Source organism: Monoraphidium neglectum (genome assembly GCF_000611645.1).
Source record: "Monoraphidium neglectum strain SAG 48.87 unplaced genomic scaffold scaffold01301, whole genome shotgun sequence".
NCBI classification, from domain to species: domain Eukaryota; kingdom Viridiplantae; phylum Chlorophyta; class Chlorophyceae; order Sphaeropleales; family Selenastraceae; genus Monoraphidium; species Monoraphidium neglectum.
In genome coordinates, this window is record NW_014012327.1 from 1,417 (window position 1) to 12,831 (window position 11,415).

The 11,415-nt window shown below is 66.7% G+C and overlaps 4 protein-coding genes across 4 annotated transcripts in view; 2 read left to right on the top strand and 2 right to left on the bottom strand.

Moving 5' to 3' along the window:
• Nucleotides 1-2,369: 2,369 nt before the first annotated feature.
• MNEG_7386 (hypothetical protein) lies at nucleotides 2,370-2,746 on the bottom strand (the record flags this gene model as incomplete). The annotated part of the gene is made up of 1 exon (XM_014044138.1): nucleotides 2,370-2,746. A coding segment is annotated over one exon (377 nt), but the record flags the coding sequence as incomplete, so codon positions are not given.
• Nucleotides 2,747-4,469: 1,723 nt separating this feature from the next.
• MNEG_7387 (hypothetical protein) lies at nucleotides 4,470-5,564 on the bottom strand (the record flags this gene model as incomplete). Its single annotated transcript, XM_014044139.1, has 4 exons — nucleotides 4,470-4,646; nucleotides 4,911-5,027; nucleotides 5,173-5,232; nucleotides 5,454-5,564. The coding sequence occupies 4 exons, from the start codon at nucleotides 5,562-5,564 to the stop codon at nucleotides 4,470-4,472; spliced, it is 465 nt and encodes a 154-aa protein (XP_013899593.1).
• Nucleotides 5,565-5,976: 412 nt separating this feature from the next.
• MNEG_7388 (hypothetical protein) lies at nucleotides 5,977-9,127 on the top strand (the record flags this gene model as incomplete). The annotated part of the gene is made up of 6 exons (XM_014044140.1): nucleotides 5,977-6,195; nucleotides 6,535-6,615; nucleotides 6,814-7,293; nucleotides 7,530-7,784; nucleotides 8,003-8,286; nucleotides 8,590-9,127. 6 exons carry the CDS (start codon nucleotides 5,977-5,979, stop codon nucleotides 9,125-9,127), a joined length of 1,857 nt encoding a protein of 618 aa, XP_013899594.1.
• Nucleotides 9,128-9,767: 640 nt separating this feature from the next.
• Nucleotides 9,768-11,415, top strand: part of MNEG_7389 (superoxide dismutase, Fe-Mn family) — a gene marked incomplete at both ends in the record, with an annotated part of 2,700 nt that continues 1,052 nt past the window's right edge. The window contains 5 exons of the mRNA XM_014044141.1: nucleotides 9,768-9,821; nucleotides 10,357-10,442; nucleotides 10,488-10,604; nucleotides 10,782-10,843; nucleotides 11,089-11,166. Of these exons, the coding sequence (XP_013899595.1) occupies nucleotides 9,768-9,821; nucleotides 10,357-10,442; nucleotides 10,488-10,604; nucleotides 10,782-10,843; nucleotides 11,089-11,166 (397 nt within the window). The remainder of the gene's footprint in view (nucleotides 9,822-10,356; nucleotides 10,443-10,487; nucleotides 10,605-10,781; nucleotides 10,844-11,088; nucleotides 11,167-11,415) is intronic.

An 11,415-nucleotide genomic window follows, 5' to 3' on the forward strand; every position in this document is an offset into this window, starting at 1 on the left:
GTGCTGTGCTGCGCGCACCTGCAGCTGCGCCTCCACTGCCTGCCGAGCCGTAAGCTCCGGCGCCGGTACCACCTCCACCTCTGGGACGTTCTGTGGGTTCTCACGGAGAGCTGCGCCTGCCGCGGCCGCCCGCCGCGGGCGCCCGGTGCTGCTGCGGGCGCCGCTGCAGGCGCCCCGCCGCTGCAGTGCAACGCCGCTGCTCAAGGCTGCGGCAGCGGGGTCGCCATGCTTGCTAGCGGCGCAGCTGATCCCATATTGTGCCTGTGCGCTGCTGATGCGATGCCGCGACTGCTGGTAGAGTGGGCCCGCTGCGCTTTGGCAGCAGCAGCGGCGCGAACAGGCGCGCTGCAGCGACGCACTTGTGTGCAGGGAGTTGCAAACCAGCATCCCGCCAGCTTCAGTGATCAGCAGTGAGGTTTTGACACATTCTATCACGTTTGCGGCAGCCGAGCGAATCCCTCTGAGGTGATCGTTGAAGACAAGTGAGTCGGGTGACTGCTGAACTGGCTGGGTTGGCGGAGCCGAGGCGTCTTGTGACTGCCAAAGTGGTTGCGATCGCAAGCATTGAATTAACGCAACTATTTGGAAGGTGTGGATGCGACTGTAAGCCCTGTCCTTGCACATTTCTCCTCAATCCTGTTCCGAAATCAGCACAGTGGGAGTCGAATCTGCCTCATATTGGACATGGTTTAGGTGTCAGGAGGTGTGATGGGTTCAGCGCCGTCAGTGAGGGCTCCAACGTGGCCCTGGCTGACCGTTCCTGCTGTGGCGCGCGCTTCTGGCGCACCGCCATCTCCCCCCTCATCGCGAGTGGGGGAGTCGGCTTGTTTCAAGCTGCGAAGTTTGCGCCAACCTCCCTCGCAAAATTGCGGCCGCATCGGCGTTTGGCCGCCCGTTCCGTCCGTGCTCCTGGTTGGCTGCCTGGCGAGCGTTTTGGTTCCACCCACGATCCGCAACAGACCAATTGCTGCGCGAGCGCCTGCACGCGAGCCACAGTTACCAGGAGCTTTGCGCTCTGGAGGTCTGACAGCTGAGATGCAGCCACGGTGCACATGGGAAGGGTGTGAGCAACAGCATGCTTGCAGGCGACAGCGTGCGTAAGAAGAAGCGCAGAGGCTTGGGCAGGGCAGCGGGGCAAGCAGCAGTGTAGGGAGAAAAGGAGGCAGCAGCGAGCAGGGCCCAACATTTATGTGGGAAAGCTAGCCGCTGCAGGGGAACGGGAATCGCAGAAGGCACCTGATCACGCCCTGGGTGGCAGCAACATCGAGAAGACACAAGCAGCAGCAGCGCATTGAGCCTTTCGCGGCCAGTGAAGAGACACAGCCGGCCTACTAACAATCCTCCTGTAAGTGCACTCAGTGAGCAAGACCTGAGCTTCAGCCTGCATCACCAACACAATTGACTTTGCAAGCAGCCCTGAATATTGTTGATACCAGTTCAGATTTTGGAGGGCGCTGTGCACCTGGTGAAGTATCGCTTTGCGCATTTTTCGACCAGTGACGACAAATAACACCTGCTCCTACTCCTCGTGTAAGCAAGATCATTGTTACACAGTTCAGTGTGGTTGGATGCAAAGCAAGTGTATGTGAAGCTGCTAGATCCGCTTTGCAGCGGGGCGAGTTAGCAGCCACCTTGCTGGTTTGCAGCAGCATTTGAGTGTTGGTGTGTTTGTTGTTCATTGTATACATAGGGGCGCCCGCGGAAGGGTTGCAGCAGCTGCGCGCAACAGCGCAGCGTGCCGGGGCGGTCAAAGCTCTATTGCAGAGCCTTGAATCCACAAAGCACGAGCGATAAAGACCACCAAGATTGCCATGTGCTTCACGTATCAACACAAAAGCAAGCATAAGGACGGCCAAGGAGTGTGGTATTGTGTAAGAGGCTGGCGTAAGCAAGGCCCCCTGCGCTGCCTGCGGCCTGAATGTCTTCGGTGCAGGCTCCGCCTGTTCTGCTGCTGCGTCTACAATGCTGTTGATATGCTGCAATCTGTACAGAGGCTCCGCGTCGGAATGTGCGGAGACGCCTGCTGGTCAGCCGCACGGTGCCGCGCGGCTCCCGTGGGCACTGGTGCATAGCTGTGGACGGAACCTGCTGCTGCTGCCACTGCTGCTACTGCGTTGCCGCCTTGTTGCTGCTACTGCTGATGCTGCACATTGGCCCCACATTCGAATGCAGGGCCGAGCCGCGCCACGTGACCTCGGCCCACGCGCTCGCCTGCCTGACACGCCCAGGGAGGCGAAAGAAAAAAATCCAGTGCTGTTGCTGTTGTATATGTGCTGGTGTTGTATACTTGGACCGTCGCGGCAGCCGCAAAGCCACAGGTGCCGCGCGAGTTGGGCACCGCCGGCAGCTGGCGGCGTTTGGGCCTTTACAGGCAGGCACAGCGCCGCTGCTGCGGCGCCGCGCCGTCCTCTGCCTCGTCCTCGGCGTCCGACGCGTTGCCCCAATCCTCGCTGTCTTCGTCCTGCTGCTGGCGCCGCCGGGCGCCCCAGAAGGGCTCGAAGTCATCACTATCCTCGTCGTCGCTGGCCCAGCCATGCCGCTGCGGCTGCTGCTGCTGCTGCTTCTGAGGATCACTCAGGGCGGTGAGCGAGGCCGCCGCCAGAAAGCTGGCCATGATCGGCCCAGGATCGGCGGCGCCGCCACCGCCGCCAGAGTGCCAGTTGCCGCCACCACCGCTGCCACCGTCTGACCCACCACCGAGGCCGCCGCTGCCGCCGAAGGAGCCGGCGCGGGCCAGGACCGACATGCGCGCTGTGCGTTCGATGCTGCTGCGTCTTGGGCGCGCCATGGGCAGGGCGCCGCGGAGGCCTGTGAAGCGAGGAGACAGTAGGAAATGTGATGTGAAACGCGTGAGGCCCTTGATGCTATCATAAGGATGACGCCAGCTCGGGGAGGTGCTGGGTCTGGCGGAAGGCAGCCCCCGAAACACCCATGGGGACCTCGGACACGCACCGTGCAGCGAGATAGGTGCCACCATGATTTTTCGACCACGATGAAGCGCTATGTGCGCAGTGTCGAGGTCTCCAAGAAAGTGATGCGTTTGAAGAGGCGTAGTTTTTGCTCTTGATGTACGCAAACGGGTTGTGATGTTCCTCAAAGAACGGGTTGTGAATCGTTGAAATGTTGTGGGGCGTCGGAACCCTTTCATAAGGTGAGCACGCCCCTCTGCCAGCTGCGGCGAAGGGGACCGGAGTGCCAGCTGGGTTACTCGGTCTGACTTCCCCCTCGAGTCTTGCCGGCTGCGTGAGGTATACAAAAGCTCAAATAAAATCCTACACGAAGTTTTTCCATGAGCTGATGGTCGGTCGGACTGCGCGCAAGCCCAACCACTGGGCCGTCACCCGGTCTTGGATCACCACTGCCAAGGTGTCCTGCGGCTGCAGGAAACTCACTCAAGAGTGAGGTCCAACCACCCTCCCTGGATTTGAAAGGTTGTGTGAGAAGGTCAGGGAGTGAGTGCGATTGGATTGAAGCTGTGCTTCTTTGTTGACGTTGCAGGCACAAGAGGAGGGAAAGAACAGGACGGCGTGCCGCCTCGAGGGCGCAGCAGACAGGAACGCCGGCCTGGCGCCAGCTGGCGCGTCGTGCTCCTTGAGCACGGGTGTGCCCTGAGCGCCTGGCAAGTGGAGCTGGCCGCAGCAACTCCCAGCAACCCCACCTTGCAGATTCCCAGATTGAGCCCGCCTGGGGTTGCTGGGCAACCGCCTGTAGCCGCTTTTGCCTGCCAGCATGCCCTGCTGCGAGCAGGCCGCTTGCCAGCTTGCAACACCCCTTCAAGACACGCACAACACAGGCTGCGCACAGCAACGGCACATTTACAGATCTCAAGTTCTAAGAAAGCCTGTGTGGTTCACTGCCCCGCATGTGTCTGGGGGTGTGGTCGCGTCTGAATCGTGTTTGGGGGGGGGGGGCGCTTACACACCCACATGTGTTGATGCCGTCGCCCGCTGTCGTGGGCGATTGCACCAAGGGCTGTGATGCGAGTCTCATGTGTTGCCCGCTTCCCGCATAGCATGACCCGGCACGTGAGGAATGCGAGACTTGCTTGCAGGAGATGGGGCGAAGGGTGGTACCGGCGGGCGCTGCAGAACGGAAACCACGTGCCGTGCCAACAAACAGACATCCTTGGGGATGCTCATGAAAAGCCTGGAGGCAGGCGGCGGTTAACAACGGCTGCCTCAGGGTAGGTTGACAAAAATTCCCGAAATCGCGCACGCGGCGGTGCCCCAAAGGCACCAACGCTGCTGCGACCGGCAGCAGGCGCCAAGTACCCAAGTAGTAGGGAAGGGCCCTAGCGTTTAAGCACACGCAAGTGCCGCCCCGCTGCGGGCCACGGAATTCACGGCCCCTCCTTGCTTGCTGGGGGATGGTGGGGCACAAAAAGCGCTGTGCTGCATTGCGCCCGGGCCTCTCCAACGTGCGGGTGCGCGGCACACGCGCCCCACGGCACGCCCTCTCGGCGGGCCGCCTCAGACCTGCTTCGCCGGCGGCGCCGCGGCGGAAGAGGGGCCCGCGGCGGGGGCGGGGATGGGCGCGGGGTACCCAGTGACGGGCTGCGCGTGCTGGGCGACGGCGGCGGTGGGGATCTGTACGGCCACGCTCTGGGGGACGCTCCCTGGCGGCCCGTAGATCGGGCGCTGGCGTTGCTGCATGGGGGTAGAGGGGAGGGCACATGGGAAGCGTGGGGTGGTCGGTCAGCTGTTTGCCCAAGCCACAGCAGTGCGGACGACGCTTGCTCGTACGCTGCACAACAGCAGCTGTGCGAGCAGCGGCGCGCCCTTTGCCCGCTGCCTCGGTGGCGGCGGCGGCCGCAGAGCTCTTGCTTGCGGCGGCGGTCGCCGCGTGCCGTGGGCGCGGGCACGACTGGTGCAAGCGGGCGAAGACCGGCGGCCCCCGGCGCATCCACTCACGTTTTTGCAGTCCGACATAACCATCGGGATCCAGAAAAGCGGCCAGAACACCAGCAGCAGGATCACCAGGGCGACGATGCCGCTCGTATTGAGGTCACAGCCGCAGCCCTCCTCGACCTGGGGGGCAGGGCCACGGGCGCGGCGTGGGGGGGCGGAGGGCGACGGAGGGGTCCGAGTGCGGCCGGCGCGTGTGCGGCCTGAGGTCGCTGCTGCGGGCGCGGCGCGCCTGGCAGCAGCGTTGCGGCGCGGCCAGGCAGCGCACCGGCAGAATCTCCCAGCCAATAACGACGTCTCCATTCCGCGGAGGCGCCGCCGGTGGCGCCTGCGGTCAAGGCATTGGGAGCGTGGAGGGTCGCGTCGGGGCGCCGCCGATGGAGGTCGGCGGAGCGTCAGGCGGCACCTTTGGCCGGCAGGTGCAGGAGCCACATGCAATGTGCACTCAGCAAACATGCGGCGGGGCTCGCATACCGCCACCATGCGCTTGGGCTAGCCCGCGCCAGCTCGGCAGGCGCTGCGCGCGGAAGCCAGGCGCAGGTCGCTCACTATCGCATAGCCAATGATGGGCGGTGGCTGGGGGTAGTGCGCCTGCGCATATGCAGGAGGAAGCTGCTGTTGCTGCTGCTGTTGGGGTCCCGCATCGCCGTAAGGGTGCATGTTGCCTAGATCGGGTAGTGTTTGATACGTGGGGGGGCGGCCAGAGGGGCTAACCAAGTTATCAAGGTACAATTCACTGTGTTGGTAATTTCAAAGCCATGAGCTCAACGCTCACGGACTCTCCATTCGTGCAGGGCCCGGTTTCTGTTGTCTCGGAAACACGCAACCGGTTTGGGTTGATGACCCAACTGACGTGTGAAGGAAATATGTGGTGAATATCATAAAGCACTCGTCCCGTGTATTACCATCCGCTGGTCCTGGCACGGACAAGCTTGATCTGATCATCAGGGGCTACTCGTTATACGCAAAGGCTTGTGGAGATTTCAAGCAGCCTAATCCAATCAGCCAGCCCCTCGCACCGTGACACCGCCGGTCGCGCGCTTGGTGCAGCTCGCATCGAGTGCGCGCTCGAATGGCGTCCTCGGCGACACGCAGCAGCGGCCCCGGCCGCTGGCTGAGCGGCCACTTCACCGTCTGCCTGGCCGTCTATGACACGCGGCGCGGGCAGGCGGAGGGGTGCGAAGCGGACAAGATCTTGGGCTTCTACCCGCCCTCGGCGCCGCCGGCGATGCAGAGCAGCATTGTGGGCCTGGCGCACGCGGTCACGATGTTTGCCGGCACCTTTAACAAGGTGGGTGCGGCTGCATGCGCAGCGCCCTCGTCGCAACGTATGACAAGAAGAGGGCATAGGGGCGAGCGGCGGGGCGGCGAGGGGAGGTATCGCCGCAGCTGAGCCGCGCGCCAAATGAGGGGCTGCGGGGCGTCGTGCCGCGCGCCGCCGGACGCCGCGGCCAGGTCGGCCACAGGAGAGGGGCCAATCGGTGCGGTCAGCGGTGCCGCCCTCAAACCGCGCACCGCTGTGGCACGAGCGAGCCGTGCACGCGGCGTGCGCTGGGGCCCCCGCGCATCGATACAACTCCACGGCGGGTTGAAACACGCAGCGGCGTGCGGCGCGCGCCTCCGCCGACAGGACGGCCGGGTGCACAGCATGGAGACCGACAACAACCTCTGGGCGATGCTCAACTGCGAGCCTGGCGTCTGGCTGCTCATGGTGGGCGATCTTCAGTGCAGCTTGTTGCAGCGGGCCCTCACATGCTCGCTCCTTCGCCCTATCACGTATTCCCCACCTGCCAGGGGGAGTGACATGCATTCTGAAAGGATACCCGCTCGCCAGGCTGCGCCGCGCCGGCGCCCGACGCGACGCGCCGGCGCACGCGCGCGCCTGCTCGCCGCGCCGCAACCTCCGCAGGTCGCCAGCCGCGCGTGGTGCGGCGCCGCGGCGACGCCCGACGGGCTCGCCGCGTGCCTGCGCACCGTCCACGCCCTGGCGGCGCTGCTGCACGGCGGCGTCAACGCCCAGCTCGAGGCCGACCCAGGCGCCGCCTCGGTGCGGCGGCGGCTGCAGCCGCTACTGCAAGAGGTGGCCTCCCGGCTGCTGCGGCCAGAGACACGCGAGCAGGCAGCCATCTCCTGCCCGCTGGCGGCCCGCGGCGGCGCGCCGCTGCTGCGCGCGCCGCGCGGCGCGTTCGCGCTGCTGCAGGCCATCGTGAGCCGGCTGCTGGCGGGCGGCGGCGGCGGCGGCGGCGGGCGGGCGGTGCAGGGGGTGGTCGCGTGCTACGGGCAGCACCTGCTGTGGAGCACGCTCGGGCCCGGGGACACGGCCGCGCTGTTTGCGCTCGCAGCGCGGGGCGTCCTGCCGGCTGTCCGCGCGGGACCGCGGCACCGGACGGTGAGCCGCTTGCGGGCGGGGGGCGCGCCGCTGCGCGGCGGGGCGGGGCGTGCAGGGGGCGGCCTCCGCGCTGCGTTCCAGCGAGGTGACGGCACCAGGCCCTGTTGCTTTTTGCACTGTCTGCTGCCGTCAAATGTTACCCTTGAAATGTAGCTGGTGGCCTCATCGAGCAGGGAACGGCAGTCACTGTGGCCGATTCCCAAAAACAATGCCGCCCTTGGACCCCATCAACACAGGCGCGGCCGCCGGTGGGGGCGGCGGCCGCACCGGCTGGCGGGCCCGGCGTGCAGCAGCTGCAGCATGGGGGCGGCGGAGCGGGCGGCGAGGCGGGAGGCAGCGGCGGCAGCAGCGGCGTGGCGGTGGCGGCGCACAATCTCATCAACCCTGCATACTGGGAGTTGCGGGAGGACGGGCTCGTGCAGCCAGCGGGCACCGCCAACGGCGGCGAGCGCGGCGCAGCGGCGGCCGGGCTGCCCACGGTCTGGCTGCAGGTGTGGGGCTTCTCGGCAGCGAGGGTCCCCCGCGCGGCTCGCCGTGCGCCGTGATTGGGACCTCATTCCTAGGTTCACCCGAGCCCAGGCGCGGTTCCCCGCCGCGGCGCCGGCGGCCGCGACGCCCGGCCCTTCGAGCCTCAGCTCTGGGGCAGCTGAAAACGTCAGGCACCTCATTCACCCGCCTCTCCCCTCATTCCCTCGGCCCATCATCGCAGGACGGCCAGGAGCCCTCCCGCCTTCTCGTCTGGCACACGGGTCCGCTCGTATTCCTCATCCTCCTGCACGAACCCGGCGCGGCCGCCGGCGCCGGCGCCGGCGCCAGCAGCGGCGGCGTGCCCGCGCAGGCAACTGCCGTGGCTGCCGCGGCGGCCGCGCGGCAGCTGCGGGAGCGGGCGCCGCGGCTGGCGGAGCTGCTGCGGGCGGAGCTGCCGGCGAAGCATGTGTGGCACGTGCCGGGGCTGCGGTACCATTTCGCAGACGGCCAGGCTGGGACTGAGCGGTGAGGCTGGCCGCTTGCACGTCTGCGGGTGGCTTGATGTGTATATCGCTGCAGGTGGCGGCGGGCGGGGCGTGGTTGGGGTGTTGCGGGGGGGGGGGGGCTGGGAGCTCCGCGCAGGTGTAGAGCTTCCAGGGGTTGTGGGGTTGTGGCGGCTTGCAAGCCGACGGGGGCTGTTTGCGGCCACGCACGCGCAGCAGTGAGGTCCGCTCGTCGTGAATCAAAACGTCCACATCCAACGGTCCTTCGCATGAGATCCCTGATGGAAGCCTGACGGGCACCCCCGTCCGGAATGCACTCCCCCAGGGCCTCGCCGCTCAGCAAGGTGGGGACGCTGTCGCTCGCGTCCCTGGCAGCGGCGGCGGATGCGAAGGCGGCCACTGATTTAGAGGTGGAGAGCCTGGCGGACCCGACCCCCGAGGCCCCCTGGCCGCATGGCACCGGCGAGGGCAGCGGCCACATGCGCCGCCGCCACGAGCGGCGCGGCGACAGCGGCGGCGGCGGCGGCGGCAGCGGCCCAGGCGGCCGGGGGCGGGCGCCGCAGCGGCACGTGGATCCGGGCGCATGGACGCGCTTCATGAGAGGCGAGGGCGGCGGGAGTGCTGAGGTGGTGCTGCGCTGCGCGCACGACTGCACGGTCGCCGTCCGCCACGCGTGCTGCGGCGGCGGCGCCGGCGGCAGTAATGGCGGCGGGGGGTCGTGCGGCTGCGGGGCCGGCGGGGGCCAGCGGCTGGTGGCGGTTGCGGAGGGTGAAAAGGACCGTGCCGGCCTGCCGTCTGTAATGGGGCAGGTGGACGCGCTCTGCGACATGGTTTGCCCCGGCGCGCTCGATGGAGTCTCCTAGCGGCGGCGGCGTGGGCTGGGTCGAGCAGACGATGCGCGAAAACGTGATGCGGCCGCCGCACTGCTTGGCTCGAGCCTGGGATCGTGTTTGACCACGGGCAAGGGCGCGATCGATGCATGCAGCATGTAGGCGCACACATGCGTCCAGCATGGACGAGCTGTAATCGATCGCCTCACGCACCCTGCATGCGGTGTCGATCAAAGGGCGTGAAGCGCGGCGCAGGTGTGACAGGATGCGGCGGTACCGCGTCCGCCATGCCTGCGCCGTGCTTGATCGACCGAGCGTCAACTGATCAGTTCAAAGGTTGTTCGTGCAGGCCGCAGGCCGCGACGAGCCACCGTTTGGGCTCTTGTTCCGTTGGGCTGCTTGCCAGACCGGTGCAGCCTGATTACGGGTCGATCTCAAGCGCCCAGACGGCGCATAAGGATCCAAACAGTGACTTGGTAAGTTTGGAGGGTGTAGAGCGCTCGCCTGAAGCCGTTGAAAATTGTCTCACTTTCTTGTCACCCACACCCTCCGCTCCCCTCCGGTGGCATCACGCGACAATTGACAATCAGACCTCCATCAACCCGCGTACACGCACAAACAGTACATCTTCAATCAATACAAGATTCCTGGAGCAGTGATCACCACACCTACGATGAAGGTCACTCTGTGCCTGGCCGTGATGGCCGTGCTGCTGGCCGCAGCTCAGGTGCGTAGGCGTCAAATCGCACATATACGGCCATCTCAACGTCCTGCAAAGCGCGCTGGGCTGGTTGAGGCAGGGCACTGGGCTTCCGCGCCGCTGCCGCCGGCCACCAGTTGCCCGCGGCTCCTTCGGCTTGCACCCCCCACACGGCCTTTGCGCGGGAGATTAGATCCGCACGAGTGCACTGCACGTGTGACCTGCTCACAACCCCACCGATGAATGTCATGCGCCGCGGGCCTGCGCTGCTGTCGACGTACGTCAACAACGGCGGCATCCGCACCGCACAAAGCGCCTCGCAGCTTCATCCCGCGGTCACCTCAGCTCCCGTCGACCCCCGCGCCCCACACACCACGTGCCCCGCGCGCCGGCGGCGTTCCCCAATTGCCCAATGCCATACCCTCCGTGCGGCACCCTGCCGCGGCAGCCCCTCATTTGGCAGGACTCACAAACGCAGAACGATGACTCCCCCCGAATATGCCGCCCGCGCCGCAGCCCCCTGCCTGACCCCACCCCACCCCACCCTGCCCCCCCCCCCAAGGCCTTTGAGCGCGTGAAGCTTCCCGTGGAGCTGAACGGCCTCGAGCCCGTAATCTCAAACAAGACCATGAACTTCCACTACAACCGGTGAGGGTTCGATCAGATGAGGCCGACGCCGGTGCCCGATGCCAGGCGGCACCGCAAGGGGGCTGCGGAAGCCGGGCGGGCCGCGTTTGTCGCGCTGCTGCTGAGCCACGCCGCCGCCGCGCAGCCGCGGGCGCGGGCGGCGGCCACTGCCGCACCCGGGCCGTCGGCGCCGCCTGCCCGCCTTGTGTGGTGTCATGGCAGCCCCCTGCCACAAGCGCCCGGCGCACCGCCCACAGCTTGCGGCAGCACCTCTGCTCCCGACGCACGGGTGCGGGCCCACACCCCTCATCGCGCCGCCAGAAAGTTTTGCATTCGCCCGTCGTCGTCCCCTCCCCCCAGGCACTACGCCACCTTCATCACCAACCTGAATGCGCTGAACAACACCAAGCAGAGCCTCACCGGTGCGGGGCCGCCACAGGGCCGGGCAGCCCCCCCCTGCACTGACGCGCCGACGACGGCCCTTGACGGGGGGGGCGGCGTCGGCGCGGGCGCTCGGGTGGATGGGCGGGGCCCGTCGTGCTCAGCCGCCAGCCGTCTGCGTCGCAGTGCGTCGGCCCTCTCGCGCAGTTTCCCTGGGTCTTACTGCGTCTGCGCTGCGTCCCCCTTGTGAGAACGCCTCCGCTGTTGCCTGGTGCAATCCGCGCAGTCGCCATCAAGGCCGTGGGCAAGACCACCCCCATCAACAACGTCATCCGCAACTCCGGCGGCGGCGCCTGGAACCACGGTGCGGCTCGGAGCCCGCGCCTGCGGCTGCGCCCGCTGCTCACGCCAGCCGCGTCGGAGCACCCAGCAGCCGGCCAGCTGCCCCCCCCAGGAGCCCCGTTCCTGAGCAACATGAATCCCCTAACGCGCGCCGCGCACCTCCCGCGCGTTGTTTTCCGCCCTCACCGTGACCCCACGCTCAGCACGCATCTTCTCTGTATCGTTGGTGCGCCCTATGGCATTGTAGAAACCCCTCCTCGACCTCCCCCCC